A 22,690-nucleotide genomic window follows, 5' to 3' on the forward strand; every position below is an offset into this window, starting at 1 on the left:
TGTCCATGCAAGAGACAAGACACAAACTGGTCTAATCTTCTAATGTAGCCCCTAATGGGTAAAACACGTCTATGCAATCAGTCCTGGCCAAAAAAGACAGAACTTCTGAAAGCAGTCTCAAAAATCTAGACTACTCAAGCAGCACTTGGATGGAGACGTCATGCGCAATAAAAGCTAGATGACTAGAGTCTAGGTTAAAAAAAAAAAAAAATTGAAAAATGTTCAACTTCTATTTTGTCCAGGGCTGACTGCAACCAACCTTCAATGACGGGGGCCACTGTAGGGACCACAGCTGGTGCTTCCATAGGATCAGCAAAGCTGGGGAAGAAGGGCTTAGCTGCAGGATTTAAGCCAGAGCCAGGAGTTCCCAGTGTGGTGACCAGTGGAGGGGAAGAGGAGTCGAGGAAAGGGGAGGCCTCTGGAGGGAATTTTTGTGCTCCTGGAGAGGTGGGACTCTTGATGGAGGAGGAAGAGGATGATGAAGAACGAGACTTTCTGGATTGTTTCTGAGCCGATTTGGCATCTTTGTGCTCCTTGGGCTGGGTGTGCAATTCTTGTGCTGTGGTTTTTGGGGAGCGCAGAGGGGCTGGGCTTGGGGTGTCGAAGGCCAGGCCCAAAGTCAGAGGAAGACCTTGGGTGGCGATGTCACTGTAGTCAAACGGCTCACTGTTGCTGCTCAGCTGGGAGTCATTCAGGAGCCAGGAAGCCTCTGAAGGTGAGAGAGGAGGGGCTGAAGCTACGACCTCACCGTGATTCTCCTTTGGGGATATGTCAGGGCTTGGCTGGGAGGCAGGGCTGAAAGCTGAGGTATCGCCCTCATAAACAACCTGCACACAAGACTCTGTGAGGGATCTAGTGTGCTCAAACATACCGCTGTCAACCATGTCACTGCTCACCATCTCACTCTCTGGGGAGAGAGGTGGAGAAAATGCCTCCGTAGTGTTGCCCAGGCTGGCATTTTCACTATCCATCAGGAGGTCATGGTAACTGGAAGCAAATGGGTCACCAGGGCAAGGAGCCTTGGGAAGGGAGCCCAGTGTTGTGTTGTTGTTGTTGGAGGGCATAGTGAATGGAGCTGCGGTGGCTTTCAGCTCGCTGTTCAAGACCAATGGGCTGACATTGGCAGCTGTGTGGGAAAACAGGTCTTCAGAAAGAGGGGGAGAGATTAGGCCTTCATCAGGGTAAAACTCCTTGCTCCGAGGGCTCAGGCTGGTACCCATGCTGGGGAAGGAGGTGTCCAGGTGTGGCTGAGTTGAGCTCCCCAGATCCATCATCACCTCTGCTGAGATCTGAGAAGCTGCTGCGGAGGAAGGGACAAATGGTTCTGCCATCACCCCCCACTCCTCTGGAAGCTTCTTCCTGCTCTTCCCCTTCTTCCCTCGGCCTCCGCTCTTCCCCAGCTGCTCCTCCCAGCCTCCCTCTGCTCCTCTGTCTCGTCGTGGACCCACCCTGTGGTGGTACTCCTCTGTGGTGGGACTGCTCTCTCCCAAGCCTTGCAAATCAAACTGACCTCTATCCAGATGTTCATAAGATCCCTCATCTTTTGGTCTCCTTTTCTTCTTCTTCTTCTGTTTGCGGTCCAATCCGTCTCCTTCCTTCTCATCACCTCCAGCATAGGCAGAGCTTTCTCGGCTAGGCCAGCTGTCGGGTGGGTCATCAGGGCTGGCTGCTAGATGGCTGGCATGGCGACTGATCACCGAGGAGACACTGGGAGTGAAAGGGAGGTCGTTCGGTAAGCAGCCGGCCTCGTCTGGCCAGCAGTCGCCTAAGGCACCTTGTTGTGGGTGGAGAGGGGAAAGTTTAAAGTTGGGGGACATGGGCATGTAAACATACAACATTTAGCAAAGCAACACACACATACACACACACTCTCTTTTTCTGTTCCTCAGTCTCTCAAACAAAAGATAATTTCCCTGCCCAATTTGCATTTTAAACAAAAGCACATACACAGTAACCAAATCAGCATGTGTAAAATAGAGTGATGCATCTTGATCTTAGATCATTTAATCCAAGAATATTGTGAATAATTATGATACTATATAAATGGCTAGCATGAATGCTTGTTTAAAAGAGAGTGATTAGTCCATTGCTTGCGGAATTCGTTCTTCATTGAGACTACCAGAAGGCTCAGAGGACAAAAGAGCAAATTTGACACAGCAGCAGAAATTTCTTGGGGGATTCAATCCAAAGCCAACAAGGGTGAATGTTGCTCCAGAAAGCAGAGCCTTACCTACGTCACCCTCCCTAGACATGGAGGAGGGCTTTTTTTTTCTTTCATTCATCTGTTAGCCTTTAACCAAGTAACTGAATGTGTGTGTGTGTGTGTGTGTGTGTGTGTGTGTGTGTGTGTGTGTGTTTTGTTCATGCCACTAAAACATAACATTAATTGCTGTTCCCTAAATGACTGAGTGAAGGAACACAAGAATAAAAGATGCACACGCCCATACACACACACACACACACACACACACACACACACACACACACACACACACACACACACAAACACAAACAGACGTACATAGACAGTACTGAATTAAATGACACAGAGTAGTGGTACTTTTGTATGGCTGACTCACTGCTGCCCGAGGGTCTAGTACAGAGTGTACACTCACCCTGGCTCTATTGGGCTGCAAAAGAGAGATCTGTTTGAAATCAAAACTGGAGATGGCACGCACGTGTGTGTGTGTGTGTGTGTGTGTGTGTGTGTGTGTGTGTGTGTGTGTGTGTGTGTGTGTGTGTGTGTGTGTGCATATGTGTGAGTGTCTTTTAGACACACCAGAGTCAAATAGAATATATACAAAGAAGTAAGCATGTAACATGACACACAAATACCCACAACTATATACATGTACATGAACATGCACACAGAGATATGGACACACATACACACACACTATCAAAGCAAAAAGGCAAAAAAGGTTGCTTCTCTTTGCATAATGATCCTGTGCAGGAGCTATCAATTACAGTCAGATCAATTACATGCTATGACTGAAACAGTTGCTTTGGACCATGTCAAATAATGAGGCTCAGCTCAGGAGAGCTATTAGGCTGAACTGTAGCAGTCAGGCTGGATTCACTCTGGGAAGAAGAAGAAGGGAAGAGGAAGGCGAGATGTGAGGAAGAAGAGGGTTAACTGGAGGAGAGGAGAAATTACCACTAACATAAGGTTGGTCTACTACTTTGGCCCAGTTTGTCCATAGTTTTCAGTTACACACACTAAGAAGAAGTGCCAAAGTGGGGCAGCTGCTAGGCCCCGTGGAGTATAGTAGCTCTCTGCAGGGCCATACTTCATATTAATAAACCGATGACAGAATCCTTCTCTCTCTAGTAGGAGGAAATTGGGAAAGACAGGGAAGATACATCACCTCAGCAGATTGTAACGACATAAATGTCATGTCACACAAACTCCCTAGGCTAGGAGAGCACCACACAGCAGCCATCACACTGAATCTGGGTATGGTTATAGTTCCAAACCTGCTAAAATTGGAAACTATGCAAGTTAGGGCTATTCTGTTTGCATATTAAACTTTGATTAAGAGTTGTTATGCAAAGGACTGTGGCTAAGGATTGTGCTCTTTCACTAAATGTCATCTGGTGAACTAGCATGCACTGACTGGTAATGGCTTTTATCTAAACACATTTACCATTAAGTACTGGGAATTTAACCTCTAACCCGTGCAGAGAAAAAGATGCCTTCTGTATTCTTTTGTATAAGCTGGGTGTTTCAAATTTGAAAATCAAAGGATTTTTGATTTGATTATATCTGGTGAAATTACATGGTTTGCAAAATGATTTACTGCAATGTAAAATATGGGTAAACTGTAGCAAATGGGACAAACATTTAAAATCACTGGTAAGGTCTGCTGATAAGGTGCATTTAAAATCACTGGCAAGGTCCTGAACCAATAACAGCACACTGACTCTCTGGTGAAGTGTCTATGTCTTGTATGTCTAGGAGACAAGCTATGATTGCCTTGAATGAACTGGCTGATTAAGTAATCTTAAATTATGGGTACATAATACTGAAAAATAATGATGTTGCAATTGCACGTTCATAAAAAAAAAAAATATTTGCAGCCTACAGGGATTTAAACACTTTAGTGCAATTTTGGATTTTTTTTTAGAGCCTGGCTCTTTAAAGTAGGAAGCACATGCACCTTACATACTAAAATGCATGCATTTCCGCTTAACCTGAAGTCTCTGATCTGCTGCATCATACCAGCAGGCTAAAGTCCAGCCCTTATTTCGGTCTGTCGCTCACCACAAGCTGTTTAGCTTTCCCTTGCCTGCAACAGTCTGATCATCACTTCAGTTCTTCCCCTTCCTGACCTCCTAATATTGGATGATCTTGTTACTCAAGTCAGAACACAGTAGCACTTCTTCCTTCCATTGTAGCCTCAAAACCCTCCTTCTTCTTGCCTTAATATGCTGTAAAAGTTACAAAAAATTGCTGTCTACCTCTGCTTAGTACCCATTGCTCTCAGTTTTATTATGTAATCATTTTAGAGCTGCAAGAATATTGTTTGGGTACTTTAGCTCTGACTCTCACACTCCTTATTGTTGATTAGGAATTAAACGTATCCTGCACTGCAAGTTGTTCGGAATACAACAGCAAGAAATATATACCTAAAAATGTAAACTCAAATTGATCAGTGGCTGAGATGACAGAGTCCCAGTTTACAGAGTTCATAGAACTGATGTGCAACTAAATCTGTGACTGAAAGAGCCTCATGGGTGTCAATTAGACTCATGATGGAGTTCTTTCAGGTCTTCAAAGACTGGCACTCTGCAACCTGTGGTGCTATGAGAGAGAGAGAGTGTATGTGTATGTGTGTGTGTGTGTGTGTGTGTGTGGGTGTGGGTGTGGGTGAGTGGGGAGGGAGGGTGGGGGGGGGGGTGTGGGGGGGGTAGAGTAGGGGAGATCTAGCTGTCGCACTGATGAGTCATCATCTGATACAAGTAGTTTACACATAGCACTAGTGAGCTAACATGCACAGGCTGACTATGGCACACTGACAGTGAGGGCTAAATGCAACAGTAGGCCTGTGGAGAATTGATTTAGCAATCTGTGAATGAATCATCCCCGTCTACTGCAGAGTGATTCAAGCGGTATAACCAGTAGATGTATTTAAAGGGGAACACTGTTCAGTTTCAAGAATTGCCATACATTGTCCCTAAGGTCTGTGACAATTACTTGATACAGAGTTATCTAATTTTAGAGGAGTTTGCTCATGTGCTTGATCAGACTCTTGTAAACTATACTGTACAACCCACATACACTATATGGACAAAATTATTGGGATACACCTCTTAATCAATGAATTCAGGTGTTTCATCCAGTCCCTTTACCACAGATGTATAGAATCAAGCACCTAGCCATGCAGTCTGCTTTTACAAACATTTGTGAAAGAATGGTTCATTCTCACTGAATTTGAGCGGGGTGCTGTAATAGTAATGTAATAGCATGGCACCGTTGAAACAAGTCAGTTTGTGAAATGTCTTCCCTCCTAGATATTCCACTATCAACTGTAAGTGGTATTATTGCAAAGTAGAACGGGTTAGGTGTCACAGCAACTCAGCCACCACGGCAGCACCACGTAAAGTTACAGAGCACGGTCGCCGAGTGCTGAGGCACATAGTGCGTAAAAGTGACCAACGCTCTGCTGACTCAGTAACTGCAGAGCTCCAAACCTCCTCTGGCATTAACATCAGCAAAAACTGTGAGCCAAGAGCTTCATGGCATGGGTTTCCATGGCCGAGCAGCCGCATGCAAGCCTTACATCACCAAGCACAATGCCAAGTGTCGGATGGAGTGTAAAGAACGCCGCCACTGGACTCTGGAGGGGTGGAAACGTGTTCTGTGGAGCGACAAATCATGCATCTCTACCTGACGGTCTAATGGACAAGTCTGGGTTTGGTGAATGCCAGGAGAACGTTCCCTGTCTGACTGCATTGTGCCAACTGTGCCAAGTTTGCTGGAGGAGGGATAACGCTATGGGCTTGTTTTTCTAGGGGTTAGCAGAGCCCCCTAAGTTCCAGTGAAGGGAAATCTTAATGCTTCAGCTTACCAAGACATTTTGGACTATTTTATGCTTTCAACTTTGTGGGAACAGCTTGGGGAAGGCCCTTTTATATTCCATCATGACTGAGCCCCAGTGCTCAAAGCAGCTCCATAAAGGCGTGGTTGGGTGAGTTTGGTGTGGAAGAACTTAACTGGCTCACACTGAGCCCTGACCTCACTCCCATCCAACACCTTTGGGATGAACTAGAATGGAGATTGCAAGCCAGACCCTCACATCCAACATCAGTGTCTGACCTCACAAATGTTCTTCTGGAGCAATGGGCCAAATTTTCAACTGACACACTCCAAGGGGGGGACCAACTCCATATTAATGCCTATGGATTCAGAAAGGCATATCATAAAAGCTCCTCTAGGTATAATGTGTAGGTGGTCCAATACTTTTGTCCATACAGTGTGCATAAATTCTCCAAATCAGTTGTGTTCCATTAATGTCTTTCGCATATTTAGATGGATTGATGGCTCTGGTAATGTTTAGTAAAGGCTTGTTATGAACAGATGGCTATAAAGTCTATCTTCCACCCTGAGGGTCCTCAGTCTGCCTGCTGGCTTCCCACAACCACTGGAAATCAAACTGGGCTGCATTACCTGAGCTGTGGGTGCAATCACACCCAGTTATCCTCGGTTCATTTTGTTATCGTTTTGGTTTCTAAGCTGGCTATCACATATCAACATCCATCTTCTGATATACATAAACCCTTGCATTTTGGTCTTGTTTCTTATACTTTTGGATTATGTCCTCCCACTACCCATGTCATTTTCTTTGAAAAAGCTGTTGCTGTTTAGTTTTTCCATAAATAAATTTTTGATGGTTTGAGTTCCACAAATGAATATCCATCCAACCCCATTGTTGCAGGGTGAGGAGAGACAGGGGAGATCACAACATACTGGAGCCCTTGCCCAAATCCACATAAATTATCTGGATGGACACACTGCACTGGGGGTAAGTGCAAAAAAATATGTTTTTGGGTGAATTATTATTTAAATAAATGTGCACCCATGCAAAAACCAGAAAAATATACTGTTTGTTCTTCTTGTCATTCAGCATAGTGGGAAATAGTTCTCTGCCACCCGCTGTGTGGCAGTGCACCATGGGGGCTCAGCTGCTCTGATGCTTCGTGCACCATCCCATTCACTGGCCACATGGGATATTAGCATGATTTTACTAGCTGGCACAAGCCACAGTCTGGTGATAGAAGCTATAACTCGATGCTCTCTAGGATCAGATGTGCAGTGAACTGGATAGGAAGCCTCTAGGGGGAGGGCTAGTGTTAGAGGGGGAGGGATGGGGGGTGAATCAGAGTGGACAGTAGGAGACAGCTATTCTGTGGAGGACATACACCCACACCCACACCCACACACACATAAATATACATTCATTCACTATGTAGCCACAGCGTGATAGCACACCCTACACATATTTCAGCATTAGCTGTGCACTGAACTGCACTGGATGACCTCACCCACACCACCAGAGTGGGTGAGGCAATGTCAGAGAGTTGATCTGTGTATTGCACCCCTTTGTGGAACAAATCAGTCAGTGCAGCACAGGGCTCGGTCAGAATACAGTCAACATGTTTAAGTTATTCCTGTTGGAAAATAATGTGATGCAGAAGTTAAAGATACTGGTGTATGGCAGAAATGGCTGCCTACTGTGATACTATCCAAGTATTTCAGTAGGGAATAGAACAGTTGGTAAAATGTAGATGGTGAAAGTGAGTAACACACTCTCACACAACTACTGTAAAGATGCCATTGAGCAATGCACAACAGTGTTAGGCAGTAAAGACTGCGGTTGGGCTGGGCAGCTCCCAGGTGTGAATGTAACATAAGGAATACAGAGCAGATAGCTTTTGAAAAGGAGCAAGCTGCTTTTTTCAACAAGATACATTGTTTGCACATATGTAACTGATATTTTGATATTTTCTCTGCTTGATGCTCACCTGCAGACAGGTCCAGTGGGCTGCGAGGTGGCTGGGGTTCAGGCAGCATGGGGCTGTGCTGTTTGGGAGCGTCAGAGCCCACAGGGGTCGAGGGTTGCTGGGGCTCGGCTATACTGGGAGGCCTCTCTGCTGAGAGGGGTGCAGCACCCACCTCGATATTCACCCCCATCACTCCCAATGCAGGCTGGGAAAAACCTGAAAAACAAAGACAGACAGATCGACAAACAGGTTAGAGTCCATGTTAGGGGTTTAACTTCCACTTCCACAAAAACGTATCACGAGACTGTGAAACATTTTGGATAAAAAGTACATAAATTAATTCAGCCCAAACATGACCATCAGTGTCAGTGATTTAAGATTTTGATCCAAGGTGTCCCAACAACAAAAAAATAATTATCTTGACTTGAACCAGACACTTAAATCATAACATAACCCTATCCTTAGCCATCACCAAACTCTTGCGTGAAGATAACTACTGAAGTGGACAGCATAAAAAAAGAGATGACCAATCGAATGATGATGGATGTTATTCCTCCTACGTGTGGCTAGAAGACAATGACCCATCCTTCATCAACTGTTTAACTGTTTCTTTTAATCACAAGTTTAAAAGAAGACTGATGTCTTTCATGTGCTGTAATGAGAAACAGAGCTCTGAGATTGGACTTCAGGATCCCGGTATTCATTGACCGTTGCTCATTCACTCAGCAGTGATTGGCAACACGGACAGAGAGAACACAAAAGGTAATGTGACTGTGGAAGAGGAAGGAGAGAAGAGTTGAAAAGATCAGGAGTGAGACATTGGCCATATTTACACCGAAAAAAATTACTTTCTCTCAGAACCTGGTTTGGTTTTATATAGTTTTGTATTGATTTAAACGTCATAAGTTTATTACAATAAGTAATTCTAATAAAGATAGGAGAATGACTGTACTTGTACGTTGATTATGCATAGACAAGTAGAGCTGCTTGGTTTGCTGTCATATGTAACAGTTTACTGTGTACCCATAATGCTGTGGCAGACTTACACAGCATTATGGGTACATTTTGATATGAACAAGAAACATTACACACCCAACTTTTGGGATAATCGTTTCTTTCACCTATTTTAGAAGTAAGGCACTCAGTCAAAGTGGGAGGACATAGAAGGCAGGAGGACAGGTATACTTTATTATGCATTGCAAGAGGAATAATCAGTCTTATTTGGATGATTTTGGTATTTATGTTCTCATTGTGTGGCCACATGAGGAAAGAGAAAGGGTGAGATGGATCAAACTACAAGACAAATATGGGAGAAATACACATTGAGGAGAGAGAAAGGAAAAGAGAGACAGGAAATAGTTAAGTAAATAGTAAGAAATGTATTAATCGAATAAGAGATACACAAGGAGGGAGGGGAGAAGGGGAGGCATAATACGTCTACTTTATGCGGACTGGACAAAGCAGGATAAATGACTCAAATCAAACACAACAGGAAGTTAACATCAATTACATCACTCCAGGGGACTTACAACTACTGTGCGTGTGTGTGTGCTTGATCTGATTTTATATGTATGAGACGATGCATTCAAGACTGAGTGGGAATATGCGTGTGTACAGTATGTGGGTGTACTGTATGTGTGTTTGCACGGATGTGTGCACAGGAAAATGTGTCAAATCCAGAAGTGTGTGAGCCAAATTGGTAGAGATTTGGTAAGAGACTAAGACTGTATGTGTGCATGGATGCATGCATGTGTGTGTGTGTGTGTGCATTAAGGCCTGGAGCAGTAATATGGTGGCCCAGAGACGACAGGTCTCATTAAGGCTACAGTGAGAGCTAGGTATACAGAGGCTGGCATGATGAAAGGCATAACTCATAGTGTGTGTGTGTGTGTGTGTGTGTATGTGTGTGTCATATTGTGTAGTACCAGCAGATACCAAGCCAGCGACAGCATCACCTCTGCATGTAAGTAAAAAATCTTGCCTCAACACAAACACAAGCCACACATCTCCGGAGGGTTTACAAACACTGATTCCAGGCAGGAATCTAGCATTTTAAGTGAGAAACCAAATCTAATAATCAAAGTGGTAGTGGTTATGCAATTTACTGCACTTTACTGTAATAATACTCTATGTACTATGTCTCTTTGTAAAACTGTTTATTTATAAGAATTTTAAAATACATGTTTGTCCTGAAAAATGTGTCATGTCACCTTGAAGGTGATTCCTCACTTTTTTATGTGCAACTGTAACTTGCAGACTCCAAAACCTGAGAGTGAGAGGAGTTCTTATAAAATATGGTCAGCCCTTCTCCTTTACTCTACAGAGACCCAACTTCACTTTTTCTTTGGCTCGCCAACACCTTTAGCCATTTACAGTTTGGTACAAAGCTGTTCTAATTAAAAAAAAAAAAAAAAAAAAAAAAAGAGGGACAGGAAATTAATTAATTGGCAAAGGTAATTAGAGTGCTTTTCTTAGAATTAAGTTACAAAAACGCCTACCAAAAAATCTCTTCGCTATGAGCGGTCATCAATATAAATGTCAATATTCTTTTTTTTTTTTGGCATTTCTGATTTATTCAGTGGTGATCAGAGAGAGACAGGAAAGGCAAAGGAGAGAGAAGGTATCACGTGCAGCAAAGTGATTGGGTTGGAATAACACCCAAACTGTTATGGTACAGTCTCAGCCTTGATACCTCGTTCATGCTCTACTAGGTGAGCCAGCGAGGCGTCCCATTTCAAAGTCTTAATAGATAACTTTCATATCCATAAATGTGAACTTGCAGGGAAAAACTAGACTTCTGTTAATCACATAAAGGTAAAGACTGTTCCCAGCAATTTTTTGTAGTTTTTGTTGTGTTTTTTTCTGCAATACTTTTTTACATAATTACATCATTGCTTGTTGTATCTTATGCTGGCCACTAGGTGGACAATAAGAGAGCGCTCATCCCATTGCTGAACCTGGAAGATTCTTTTGTCCCTCACAATGTGCTGAAAGATCACCATATGGAACATCCTTCATCCCTTGACTGCAACTTGAAATCCTGTCCATCAAAGTCACAAACAGAGCTGGGAACAAAGGATAGCCTTGGCAGAGACCAACACACACTGGGAATGAGCTTAATTTAATTCCAAGAATGTGAACACAGCTCTCACTGTGGCTGTACAGGGAACTGAATGGCTCACAGCAGCAAATCTGGTACCTTGTACTCCCACAGCGCCCTTCACAGGACACCCTGGTCGAAGGCTAGATCCATAAGCCTTTTCAAAAATCCATAAGGCACATGAAGACTGGATGGTGAACTGCCATAATCCCTCTGGTATTCTGCTAGGGTAACGAATCGGTTCACTGTTCCATGACCAGGACACAATCTGCATTGTTGTCCCTGAATCTGAGGTTCAACAATCAGCTAGAATCTCCTTTCCAACACCATGGTATAAGATTTCCCATGGAGGCTGAGCACTGTGATATCCTGATAGTTCCTAGATAGACAGATCCTGATAGCACACTCCTTGGTCCCCCTTTTAAAAAAATGGAAACCACCACTCCAGTCTGCCATTCCACAGGCACGGTGCCTGACCACCTTGTGATACTGATAAGACGTGTCAGCCATGACAGCCCAACCGCACCAAGAGCCTTCAGCATTTCAGGGTAGATCTCATACACTCGCAGTGCCTTACCACAATAGAGTTCCCAACCACCTCTGCCGGGGAGATGGGTGACAACCCCCTTAAATCCCCTGGCCATGCCTCCTCCATGGAGGGTGTGTCAGTCAGGTTAAGGAGTCCCTCAAAGTGTTCCTTCCATCTCTGCTGACCAAAAGTCCTTCTTCATGGCTTCCCTATCTTCCACCAGAAACCTCTGTTCCCTCAGCGAGGGTGAATTGTGAATGTAGGAAAATTAGTTGCTTTCAAGTCTAACATTTATGGTGGTGGGAAAAAATGTCTGGATCAGACAAAGGGATCAGGTGCAAGGAAGATAAACCCTCAACCAAAGGGTCAATACTCTGGATTAAGTGAAAGGAATGTCCAGAAAACATTTGATAACTCCAAACTTCATTACTCCATAAAGAGATTTGGAAATAAAAAAATCTAGCCTCAACACAAGCACATTATCACAAAATGCAGGAAAATTTATCACATTTTGTGGGTATTATTACAAAATGTGGGTATTATAACATAAAGAGGGAAAAGGTTATTACAATATGGAGACGCTATAGCAAAAAGCTGTTTTTCATTGTACTTGTAGTTCTACCTTTGGTCAATCAGAGTAAATGTCATTTGAAAACACTGTAACACAGTAGTGAGATAAATAAATCACCCATGTTTTGTCAAAATCGGATCAGTAAGACCTAAATATTATGTGTGCCACACAGATGCAGACACAAATTACAGTATACAGTGTCTCTACTGGGCTGATGAGTGTAATTTTCAAAGTAAATTCAGTGGCGGGGTTCATGCTTTTGACAAAATCCACCAAGTAAACAGGCCCTGTATAGCCACCTATTAGGTCAGATGGATGAACACAGAAACTGGGGCTGGTATGAAGTCTTCCCACTGATTTCAATGTGGTGAACAATGAGGACAAAATAAAATAGAGAGTAATACCAACAGACATAAACAGATGGATAGAGTCAAATGATCTGAAACAACTGTCTGATAAATCTCAGCTGCCACTGTCCTCTAACAATAGCTATTCTGGTGCCTCTGCAATTCAGGCTTTTTCACCCCATTAACATGTATCAAACAAGAAATAAATATCTAATTTTAAAGCAAGACTGAACTGAATAGTATTTCCTGGGTCTGTGCCAATTTTCTGGCACATGTATTTGATAATAATTGTTGTTAACTGTTAACAAAATCACACTTCAGTCTACTTGGGCATGCTTATCTATGAGCTAAACGAATATATTTTACAGCCCATTTCTTGTCAAATTATGTGTCAGCCTTGTCGTTTCAAACTCAAATTAGAGAAGCAAGATGGTTACAAAAAGCCATGTCATTCTTACTTGAAAGAGACATCACATTAAAAATAGCTGATACTGATTCTGCGTTAACACTGGAAAAATTCAATTGGATTGCATAAACATGATTTACAATGACCCTACTCCCATATTTTTTAATTAACCAATCAATTTCCATTAGGTCTCAGACAACCAGTGGGGCATTAATCCTACTGGTAAATTGCATTATAGTAAAATATCCTTCATCATCACTGTCAAGGACATCATGGGCCAGAAGAGCCTAATTCAAAATCAAGCCCTCATCAGAGTCATTTTAATGTCGTAACAGTTTGGCTATTCCACATGTTGACCTGCTAGATGGTGAAAACAGCACCTACTGCATCTCTTCAGCACATAAATTAGTCACAGTATCTGGATGACTTACTTTGTAAAACCGCCCTGCTCCACTTATTGGTGCATTCTTCAATTAATCTAAATTTTGGGTATAGTCACATGTTCCTCAAAAGATTGACTTTAAGAATAAATACTTTTGATAGTGCTTCCTTTACCCTATAGGTAATTCAACACATATTTGTTTACAAACAACAGAAATGTAATCTAATCTTTTACAACCTATTAAAATATACCCTTGTTTAACTCCCACGTATTGTCCTTCATCACGTCCAAAGCTAAGGCAATACTTGTAGAAGGAAAAAGGCCTTCAAAAGGCCAGTCACTTAGTATGTGAGCATAATTACAGATGGCCTTTGAATTAGTTTATTTTCCCCCCTCAAGCACTTGTGATTATGTTGAAACACTCTTCTGCAGTGTCAATGCAGTGAACAACAAATGACTTGTTGTCTTTGTTAGCATTCTAATTAAGACTAGAACAAAGTAGCTCCAACTCTAAGCTAACTCCTTAGCTTGAGGCTAGTGCTAATCCTTGGTTTCAGTGATGAGTGCTAACACAGTTAGCAGGTTATTTTCAGAGTCAAATGTTGAGGAGTATAAATATTAAACTAATGTAAGGGTCAATAAGGTGAACTCTTTTTAAGTTACAGTTTGTGAAGAGAGAGAACTTTGTTTTAGAAAAGTCCGATATATATTTATTATCATTTTGAGCAGTGGTAGCAGTAGCAGTAGCAGTAGCAGTAGAGATAGCAGTAGTAGTATTAGTGACAGTAACAGTTGCAGAAGTAGTAGTAGTACTTTTTCAGTGCCAGTTTGTGCAAATCCATATAAACTGTACCTGTAAAAGCTCCCATTGCACCAGAGTCCATCATTTGGGCAGGACTGGTCTGGGAGCCCAGAGGATCTGAATAATCTGCCATGGAGGCTGGAAGCAGGGAGGGAAGGAGTCATAGAGTAGAGGATAAGGAAGAAAAGAAGCAGAAGGGAGTAAGATGGAGGGACAGAGGAGGGAGAGAGTGATGAATAAAGGATTGGGGGGAATGAAAGGGAGAAGGAGAGGGGAGGACGAGGGGTGAAGGAGCAGAGGCAGGAGGGGTAGGAGGCAGGACGAGGGCATTAAGAATTTAGAGTGGGCAGAGAGGAAAACCAGACAACAAGGAGAAAAGAGAGAAGCAAGGTGGAGTATTCCAAATTAATAACCATAAAATCTGCTGACACTGAATGAAATGCCCATTGATTGAAAATAGTCAGGATGTTGTTGCAAGATGCAAAAAGAAAAAAATGGTATCCTTATCTTTATGATTAATGATTATGATGGATAACTGTGATCAGGATATCTAGTGAAATAACAGGGGTTATTATTTCAACCATCAAAGTTCTGTGAAATGAAAACCAACCATTCAGAAACCCTGCAAAAATATTACTCCAACAACAGTGAACAGCACTACGTGAAGTGGAGCAGGCAGATAGATTCCCTTCAAAATACCACACTTCTAAATCTCAAATTGATTAGTTATTTCACATGCACATAACACTATTCTTTCCTCAAAACTGCTTCCATTTAGGACCGGAAAAGCTCTTCAAATGGCTCATAAACTTAATGACAATACAGCATAATGGACTCCACTGTCATGCCAGCTTTTATTTTGTTGGAAGATTTTGTCAGTCAGTGTTTTATTTTTATCGAAAGGTGAATGCCTCATTTTGAACTGAAATGCTTCACCTTCGTACCTGCTAGGAAATCTGAAGCCAAGGCCTGCTGGTCGAGTGAGCGTGGCCGCACCTCTCCCTGTGGCTCTGGGCGCAACGCTGATGTCTGTCCCCCCGCTGTCAGCTTACAACCTACAGTGATGGCAACATGGATCATCGAACATCAGTTCCCCCCCTCCTCACCGATGATGCATGACTGTACACTCATAATTTAGTGACACGAGACATTTGAAATCACATGTACACTCATAAATATTTGGAATCACAAGGGAACACGCACAAATTACACAAACACACTTATTTACACCTGAGTGGACTCAACTAATTACACTCCCACGTGCACACACATGCCCTCTCACCTGACGAATTTCCTCCTAAAAGCAGATATCCCAGTCCCATACAGCACAACATTCAGTGCTGTTTGCTATGTGCTGCTCTGTGCCTCTGTCTCTGTCTGTCTCCACTGCAGCCTCAGCTGGCTCTGAGCTACTAACACTGTGAACTCTCCGTCACACACACACACACACACACACACACACACACAGAGACACACACACATGCATGCACGCACACAGACACACACACAGAAACACACACAAGTGTGTGATCACAGTCGGGGAGTCTGGGTTGGTGTGACGTCTCACTGTCTGTCTGGTTCAGGTCCCGGGCCCCGCCAGCTAGCACCTCCCCCGCCTCCCCACACCCTGACCCCCCCCTCCCTCCCTCCCTCGCTACTCCTGTAGTCACCCTTCAACTCTTGTCCTGCTCACCAAGCTGAGGGCCTGGCTGGGGCGCAGAGGGCACCCCCCTTAAACCCCCAGCCCCCGCTGACTGCCTGATTTAATGTGGCTGTTTGGATTTGCTTGCATCTAAGGAAGGAATGGAGAGAGGTGAAGCACGAGACAGGAAGTGGGGATGTAGTTAGGAAGCGAGACAAGGAGTTATGAAGGGAAGAAAGAGTGGAAAGGAGGAAAAGGAGAGTGAGAAAGATGAATAAGAGAGAGTGAAGGAAGAGAAGGGGAAAAGGGGGTAAACAGGAAGGAAGTGAAATGGGAAATCATGGAGGGAAGCAGAATAGGGTGAGAGAGGGAGGGAGGCACCCATGGCATCCTTCTCCCAGCAGCATCCACAGAGGGTGACAGTGAGGCGAACAGACAGAACGCCACCCAAAGTCACAAATGCTTCCACATATCAGACACGCACAGGGGCCACGGTAGGGTGTGTTCTCTTTCTCTCTCTCTCTCTCTCTCTCTCCCCCTCCCTCCCTCCCTCCCTCCCTCCCTCCCCTCCCTCCCTCCCCTCTCTCTCTCTCTCTCTCTCTCTCTCTCTCTCTCTCTCTCTCTCCTCTCTCTCTCTCTCTCTCTCTCCTCTCTCTCTCTCTCTCTCTCTCTCTCCCTCCCTCCCTCCCTCCCTCCCTCTCCCTCTCTCTCTCTCTCTCTCTGTCAAACTTTCCGTCGGCAGGGTCAACAATTGATTCAAAAACAGTGGTGCAGCAACGCATGTCCTCCCTGGCCTGCTTTGTGTGCTTTAGTGTCTTGGTACGTCTCGCTGCTTGTTAACACTCAGCGCAAATTTGTCAAAACAACAGACGACACAGAAGGTCAAAACAAAGACTTTACGCCCATGGTTAAGGTGTAAGGAGTACACCTACACACACACACGGCACTGTGTGTGGTGCCTGTCGGTTAGAGCAGTGGGGGAAGAAAGCTGCTCTGAAACAGGCGGATGTTTGTCCTGCTGTGCTGTGCCGCTGTCCAGGGTGCTGAAATCAGACAATGTAGCACTGAAAGGAGCAGTCAGGGGCACTTTTATCAAGACACTTTGACATCTCTCACTCTCTGTATTTTATTTAAGTGAGTTGAGTGAGAGAATATTCTTATTTAAAGCAAGGGCCCATGGGAGTTTCTCTTGTTTTTCTTTTTTTTTTAAACACATATACATGACGTAAAAGCTGGGAGCCATCTACTAAGCAACCATCACTCCAAGAAAAGATCTCTTGGGGAAAATCAGCAGCCCAATTAGCAGACCAAGTCAAGAAAATTGGTCAGAAACTATTAAAATGTGACATTCAATGTGCCAACATTTCCCTCATATATACTAGTGTTTGACTGACATCTGAATACTTATAAATCTCATACTTTATCTAGATACTTATACTATATCTTATACTTCTATAATACTTGTATTTGATACGTTTACAAGGGATTGTGTAATATTTGTTTTTTCATTCTATTTTTTATAGAAACAGGAATAGGATTGAATTTATATGTACTGCACTGATCCACTTGGTATTATTAATTAAGACTATGACAAATCTATTATTTTTCATGTCATATGTGTGACCTGTCAATTGGTCGGTCAGCAGGTCCAGAGCACTATATCTCCAAATCTATTTGGTGAACTGCTATGAATTTTGGTGCCTACATTCATGCTGGCTAGAGGATGAATTCTGTCCCATTTGGTGTTGCTATGACCTTCCCTCTAGCGCCACCAACAGGTCAAATTATTAATTCTGCACACAAAAACACTCAAAAGGTTTTTGCATTGCTATTTAATTTGGTGACAACATTCTTGTTGGCGAGATGATGATACTTGTCAACTTTGATGACTCCGTGGCCTTTCCTCTAGCGCCTCCAGCAGGCCAAAATGTTGTAACAGTTGTAATGGTGGTTGTAACTGAAACAACTTTCATGTTGGCTCACAGATGAAAACTGGTAATTTTGGTGACCCCATGGCCTTCCCCCTAGCTCCAAACAAAAGGACCAGTGGGGCATCTGCATTAGCAATAACATGCTTGTTGATGATTGTTCTTGTATGATTGTGTCTTTGTGTAGGTATGGAATTCATGTGTTTGTATTTATGTTCATTTTGTTGGCGTCAAAGAACAATCACACTGAGCCCGATCAAAACTTCCCCTTTGAACAGTAAGTGTCAAGGTCAAGTATAACTTGAACTTGACACTAAATGAGACCGGACCTGAATGAACCCAGCAGGCTTGTCTTGTCCTGTCTTGTTTAATTGTTCCGTTGTGGGTTGGATTGCTGTAAAACAGTCTTGTTTGTGCTTGGGTTTGGGCTCCATAAATGTTATTGCACCTTAGGCAAAGTTCTGGTTTGGACAACTTTTTGGGGTTCAGGCCACTCCAGGCAGGAAATGTTCATGCTGAAGTTTAAGTCTCGTCTACACACTGCACTTTGTTTAATGTGCCCTGTGGTTAGCTGTTCAGCTTGAAGAGGGAGTAAGAATGGCTGAGATGCACCCAGCTTGTGTGTGTGTGTGTGTGTGTGTGTGTGTGTGTGTGTGTGTGCATTTTTTTTTTCTTCTGAAGCACTGCCCATGGTTTGTTCCAAAATGGGGATGCGACAGTGGCTAGTAGGCGCATGATTATGATGTAGTATGATTACATGACGGTCAACACTTGTCCCCTTACAGACCAACTGAAAGATAAACACTCACAGATTTTTACAGTAATACATAAGTTTGGTAGAATATTTTCACTTCAGTGCATATGTCTCTATGAGTATTCTTGAAATGTCAATCACCATACTGGCACCTTCTGGTGAGCCGTGGTCAGAAGTGTTCACTCCCTAGTAAATTTTTTACATCTGTAATGAAAAAATACATAAACAAGGCAGAAAGGAGTTGGGCAATATTTTTTCAGTTTGTTTCCAGGGTCCAAGTTTTGCTGGGGGATCTAATGTTTAGGAGCTGGCAACTCCTTATGAAGGTGTGCAAGTTAAATTCTATTCTAATCCACTGACATATGATTTCACTTCAAATGTCTTCCATTCACTGATTGTTTTGAACTTTCTTTACAATGCTGACGTTGACAGGTGTAAATTAACATCACACTTCCTTTTCTTTTGATGGCATTTTTAAAATAGAATGAGATGACATTAACCTGGTTGTTTGGAGAAAAACCTCATGGAAGCTGAGCTGTGACCCCTGATCAGGCAGCGATTTAAAGATAAGCCTTTTTGCACTGAAAAATCTGATTGTGTTCCTCTGTGTGAATTTAGCCAAATTATGTAAGAGAAGCTGCGGGGAGGTTGCTGACCTCAGTGTGAGAATGAAGTATGGAGACACAGACTGGAGCAGTTATCAGTCTGACAGATGAATTGTACTGTCTCAAAGGCTTCTGAGGACGTGCACACACACTCACAGACAAAAGCACACACAGACAGACAGACAGATACACACACGGCTACTAGGGCATAAATGCACTAATGTGGACACACATATGCGCGTGCACCTACATCCACCAGCGTGCACGCACACAGACACAAATACACTAAAGTGTGCACTCACAGACACACAGTCATACTGATGTCCAGACAAAAACACACAGAAGAGTGCACATTGATGTCCAGACAGAAGAGCACTCACACACACGCAAACAAACACACACACACGCATACACACAGTCTCTCATATTCCTACTCATAGACAAGTTCTGAAGTGGCATGGGAGTCCTGTAAGAGTCTGTTTCGGTTTGGAGAGGACTGAGGACAAGCAGCAGATTCAGGATCAGCTGAGGAGGTTGTGCAGGGGTCAGTGGAGGAGTGCTGCCAATCAAACTGAAGTTATGATAACAGCTTAGAACATCCCCATCTGAAATACGACTATGATTATGGTCCGTCTTAGTGAGGCTGTACCATCTGAACCGACCAGGACAATGTTTGAAACACAAGAATGACATCTTGCTCAACTTGTTATTGCACTTTTAAAACCAGCATGTGGAGCAGTAACAGTGTGACGACTAGCTTTTAAAGGCACACAGAAAGGTCATTTTTGTGTTTTACATTAAACACAAAAAAATCCAAACCATTGAGGAAAGTTGTGTGATCCATCGACAGTATAGCCTACAGTGTCAAACAAACACATAAATCATCATCATATCATAAAGTAATCCCCTCACTGGAAATGAGCAGACAAGCATATAAAAACACCGGTGCCATTGCTCTGCTAGCTGCCTTCAAAACACATGTTGTGGCTCAGACATCTGACCAACTGAAGCATGCTCCATTTTGCCAATCACCTGTGCAGCTTTGACTGTTTACCTGTCCAGGGACTGTAAATGGAAAGTAGCTCGTGGCACAAATCTGGCACAAAGTACCTCCTCCTGTTGTTTGAGATTTATGTACTTTGTAGATGACAAAATTAAACTGAAATTGAAATGACGTGGCTTGATGGATATAGAAGGAAGGGACAAAAGTTAATTTGTCTTCCTGTTTGTGGCAGTTTCTATTTGCTGAATTGTTTAAAGACAATTTACACTGGCCTTAGCCCTATTAACACTGGTGATACAAATGTGTGATACACATACAAGCAGGGTGTCCTGGTCACCTGCCTCATCTTTGCACTATGCTCTAGACATGAGAGTGGCATATCAACAAACATGAGTCAGAATGAAGTTGCAGAAAGCCTGTGCACGTGCTGATACACTGAATAGGCCTTCACTAACACCACTGACTTTGACAGATTAAATATACATCAGAGATAAACACCCAGGTCATGTGTGTGCATGTGACAGTGTGTGACAACTTGTGACAGTTTCTGTGATGTGCTTGCATATACATCATTGTTCAGTCTTGTTCATGTGTTTGTATGTGGTAATCACGCATGCAAGTTACAGTATGGGTCCAACTAAAATCATGCAGCTCCACTGTCTGTCTGCTGATTCTGTAGAGGTTATTATACTTACATATTATATCATATCTAATTACATTTGTTATGTGCAATTCATATAGATATTAAGTACTAAGTCTCTGTTGTGTGAAAAGCAAAACTTTTATTCTGCAACAAAAATAAGGGTAAATGTTGAGCCAAAAGCGAACTCAGCCCCTTTACATACAACTACAAAATGAAAACAAAATGAGCTACTGTGATCTGCCACTGTTCAGTCGACTAGCTACCAGTGAGAGGGATGCTGTGCCACGCTGAGTCTTAGCCCACTGTCTTGGCCCCAGCCAAAACAATGGGCTGGTCAGGGAAATACACACAGACAGAGACAGAGACAGAGACAGAGACACAGACGCAGACGCAGACACACACAAGGAAAGAAAAAACGAAGAGATACTACAGGTATATTTTGAGGGCCTAAATTGAGGAATCAGAGCCTTTGCCTGGATTTCCATCACTTTTCCATCCCTCTCTATTTCAGCACACTGTACTGTGCTGTCTGACCCAGATTATTATTATTATTGCTGCTGCTGTGGTTTTAGAGATCCACTGTGTATGTGTCTATGTGACAATGTACTATATTTATCTTGTCATAGTTCAGCAGAAGGGCGCCTATCTTCAGGCTAGTCCAGCTGGAAGCCTGTCTGTGGACTGAGTGACAGAGTCTGCCTGAGTGATTGTGCATGTGTGTGGGAGTGCGTGTGTGCATGTGTGTGCAGCAGGGAGAAAGAAAGATTGAGAGACATTTATTGCAATGGTGTCATTTTTCATCATATTGAATATAGCAGCACATTAGAGGTACTGAAGGCATTTGTAATGGACAGAAGAGGCATCCACATCCTCACTTAATCAAGACAAAACTGACTGAATCACATCAACATGCATATGAGAAGTACTACACACACTACAATGTGTATTGATGTGTATATCCTTCATGTGCTAAACTAACTCTGCATCACTAACATGTTCAAAACAAGGATGTACAGTGAGATGAGGCTGGGTTGGACCTCTGTCCTCCAGCTGTCCACTGCCACTGTCTGCTTCTCTGCCCCAGTCTCAGCTCTGCTAGCTGGGACAGATGATCCACACCGGCTGGGTCAGGGCCTCAACAGGACCAGAGGGCAAAAGGCTCACCAAAAGGACACATTAGTGGTTCACCAGCAAAAACAGACCTTGACCAGCAGGAGATCCCAGAATATGTTAGGGTAACCTCTGGTGTGATGTAAAAGCTTATTAAATGTTGCTACTCTGTCCTTGGACTTTTTCAGCCTGGGAGCCAAATGATAAATGAATACACTTCTCCTTGAACCTTCTTGGCCTGTGAGGATATACATTATATTACCTCTTCAGTCAAGCAGGGGTCCTCTGGAGATCAGGCCATGCCCTAATTTGGACCTTTATGAAGCCAGGGCATAATTTATATCATGTGCACATCCGCTAGCATCTCACTATGTGAAGAAAACTAGGGGATTCAGGGCAATAGCCCATCAACTCCAGCTGACAATTCTATCTTTATAATTTATCCCCACTTCAAATTCTGAGTTGTGCTTCTTTGCTTTTTTTAAATTCTACATTTTTTTTTCAATTTTTTTCCTCATATCTACACAAATTTGCCACAGCAAAACTGTCAACCCTAGGCTGTCACTTCATTACAATAACAGCTTGTCATCATATAAGCCTAATACCAAAACAGGCTGTTTTTCAATCTGCTTCTATCCCAGATTCTGCATGGCACCCTGAGGTTTGGTTCACCAAAACTGTCTAATCTGGGATGAGCTAGTAGGATAGGCTGCACCAACTCCTGCAGCTGTCCTCCAGCTGACCCCTGCCTCTGTCTGCTCCTCTGTCTCAGACTCAGCTCCTCGAGCTGGGATACACACTCTCAACATGGCTGGGTCATGGGCACCACAGAACCACAGACAAACAATACAGGTTCACTGAGAG

At 43.2% G+C, this 22,690-nt stretch overlaps 1 protein-coding gene across 9 annotated transcripts in view; it reads right to left on the reverse strand.

Moving 5' to 3' along the window:
- Positions 1-22,690, reverse strand: part of LOC115378975 (microtubule-associated protein 4) — a 127,519-nt gene that overhangs the window by 56,812 nt on the left and 48,017 nt on the right. For 6 of the 9 annotated variants that reach the window (XM_030079587.1, XM_030079593.1, XM_030079590.1 and 3 more), the window contains 4 exons: positions 15,086-15,196; positions 14,193-14,279; positions 8,026-8,220; positions 260-1,774 (listed from right to left, as the gene is read on the reverse strand). In XM_030079587.1, the coding sequence (XP_029935447.1) occupies positions 260-1,774; positions 8,026-8,220; positions 14,193-14,279; positions 15,086-15,196 (1,908 nt within the window). The remainder of the gene's footprint in view (positions 1-259; positions 1,775-8,025; positions 8,221-14,192; positions 14,280-15,085; positions 15,197-22,690) is intronic. The other 3 variants (XM_030079592.1, XM_030079591.1, XM_030079588.1) reach the window with 2 other exon arrangements.

The sequence above is a fragment of the Myripristis murdjan genome, chromosome 20, assembly GCF_902150065.1.
Source record: "Myripristis murdjan chromosome 20, fMyrMur1.1, whole genome shotgun sequence".
NCBI lineage: Eukaryota > Metazoa > Chordata > Actinopteri > Holocentriformes > Holocentridae > Myripristis > Myripristis murdjan.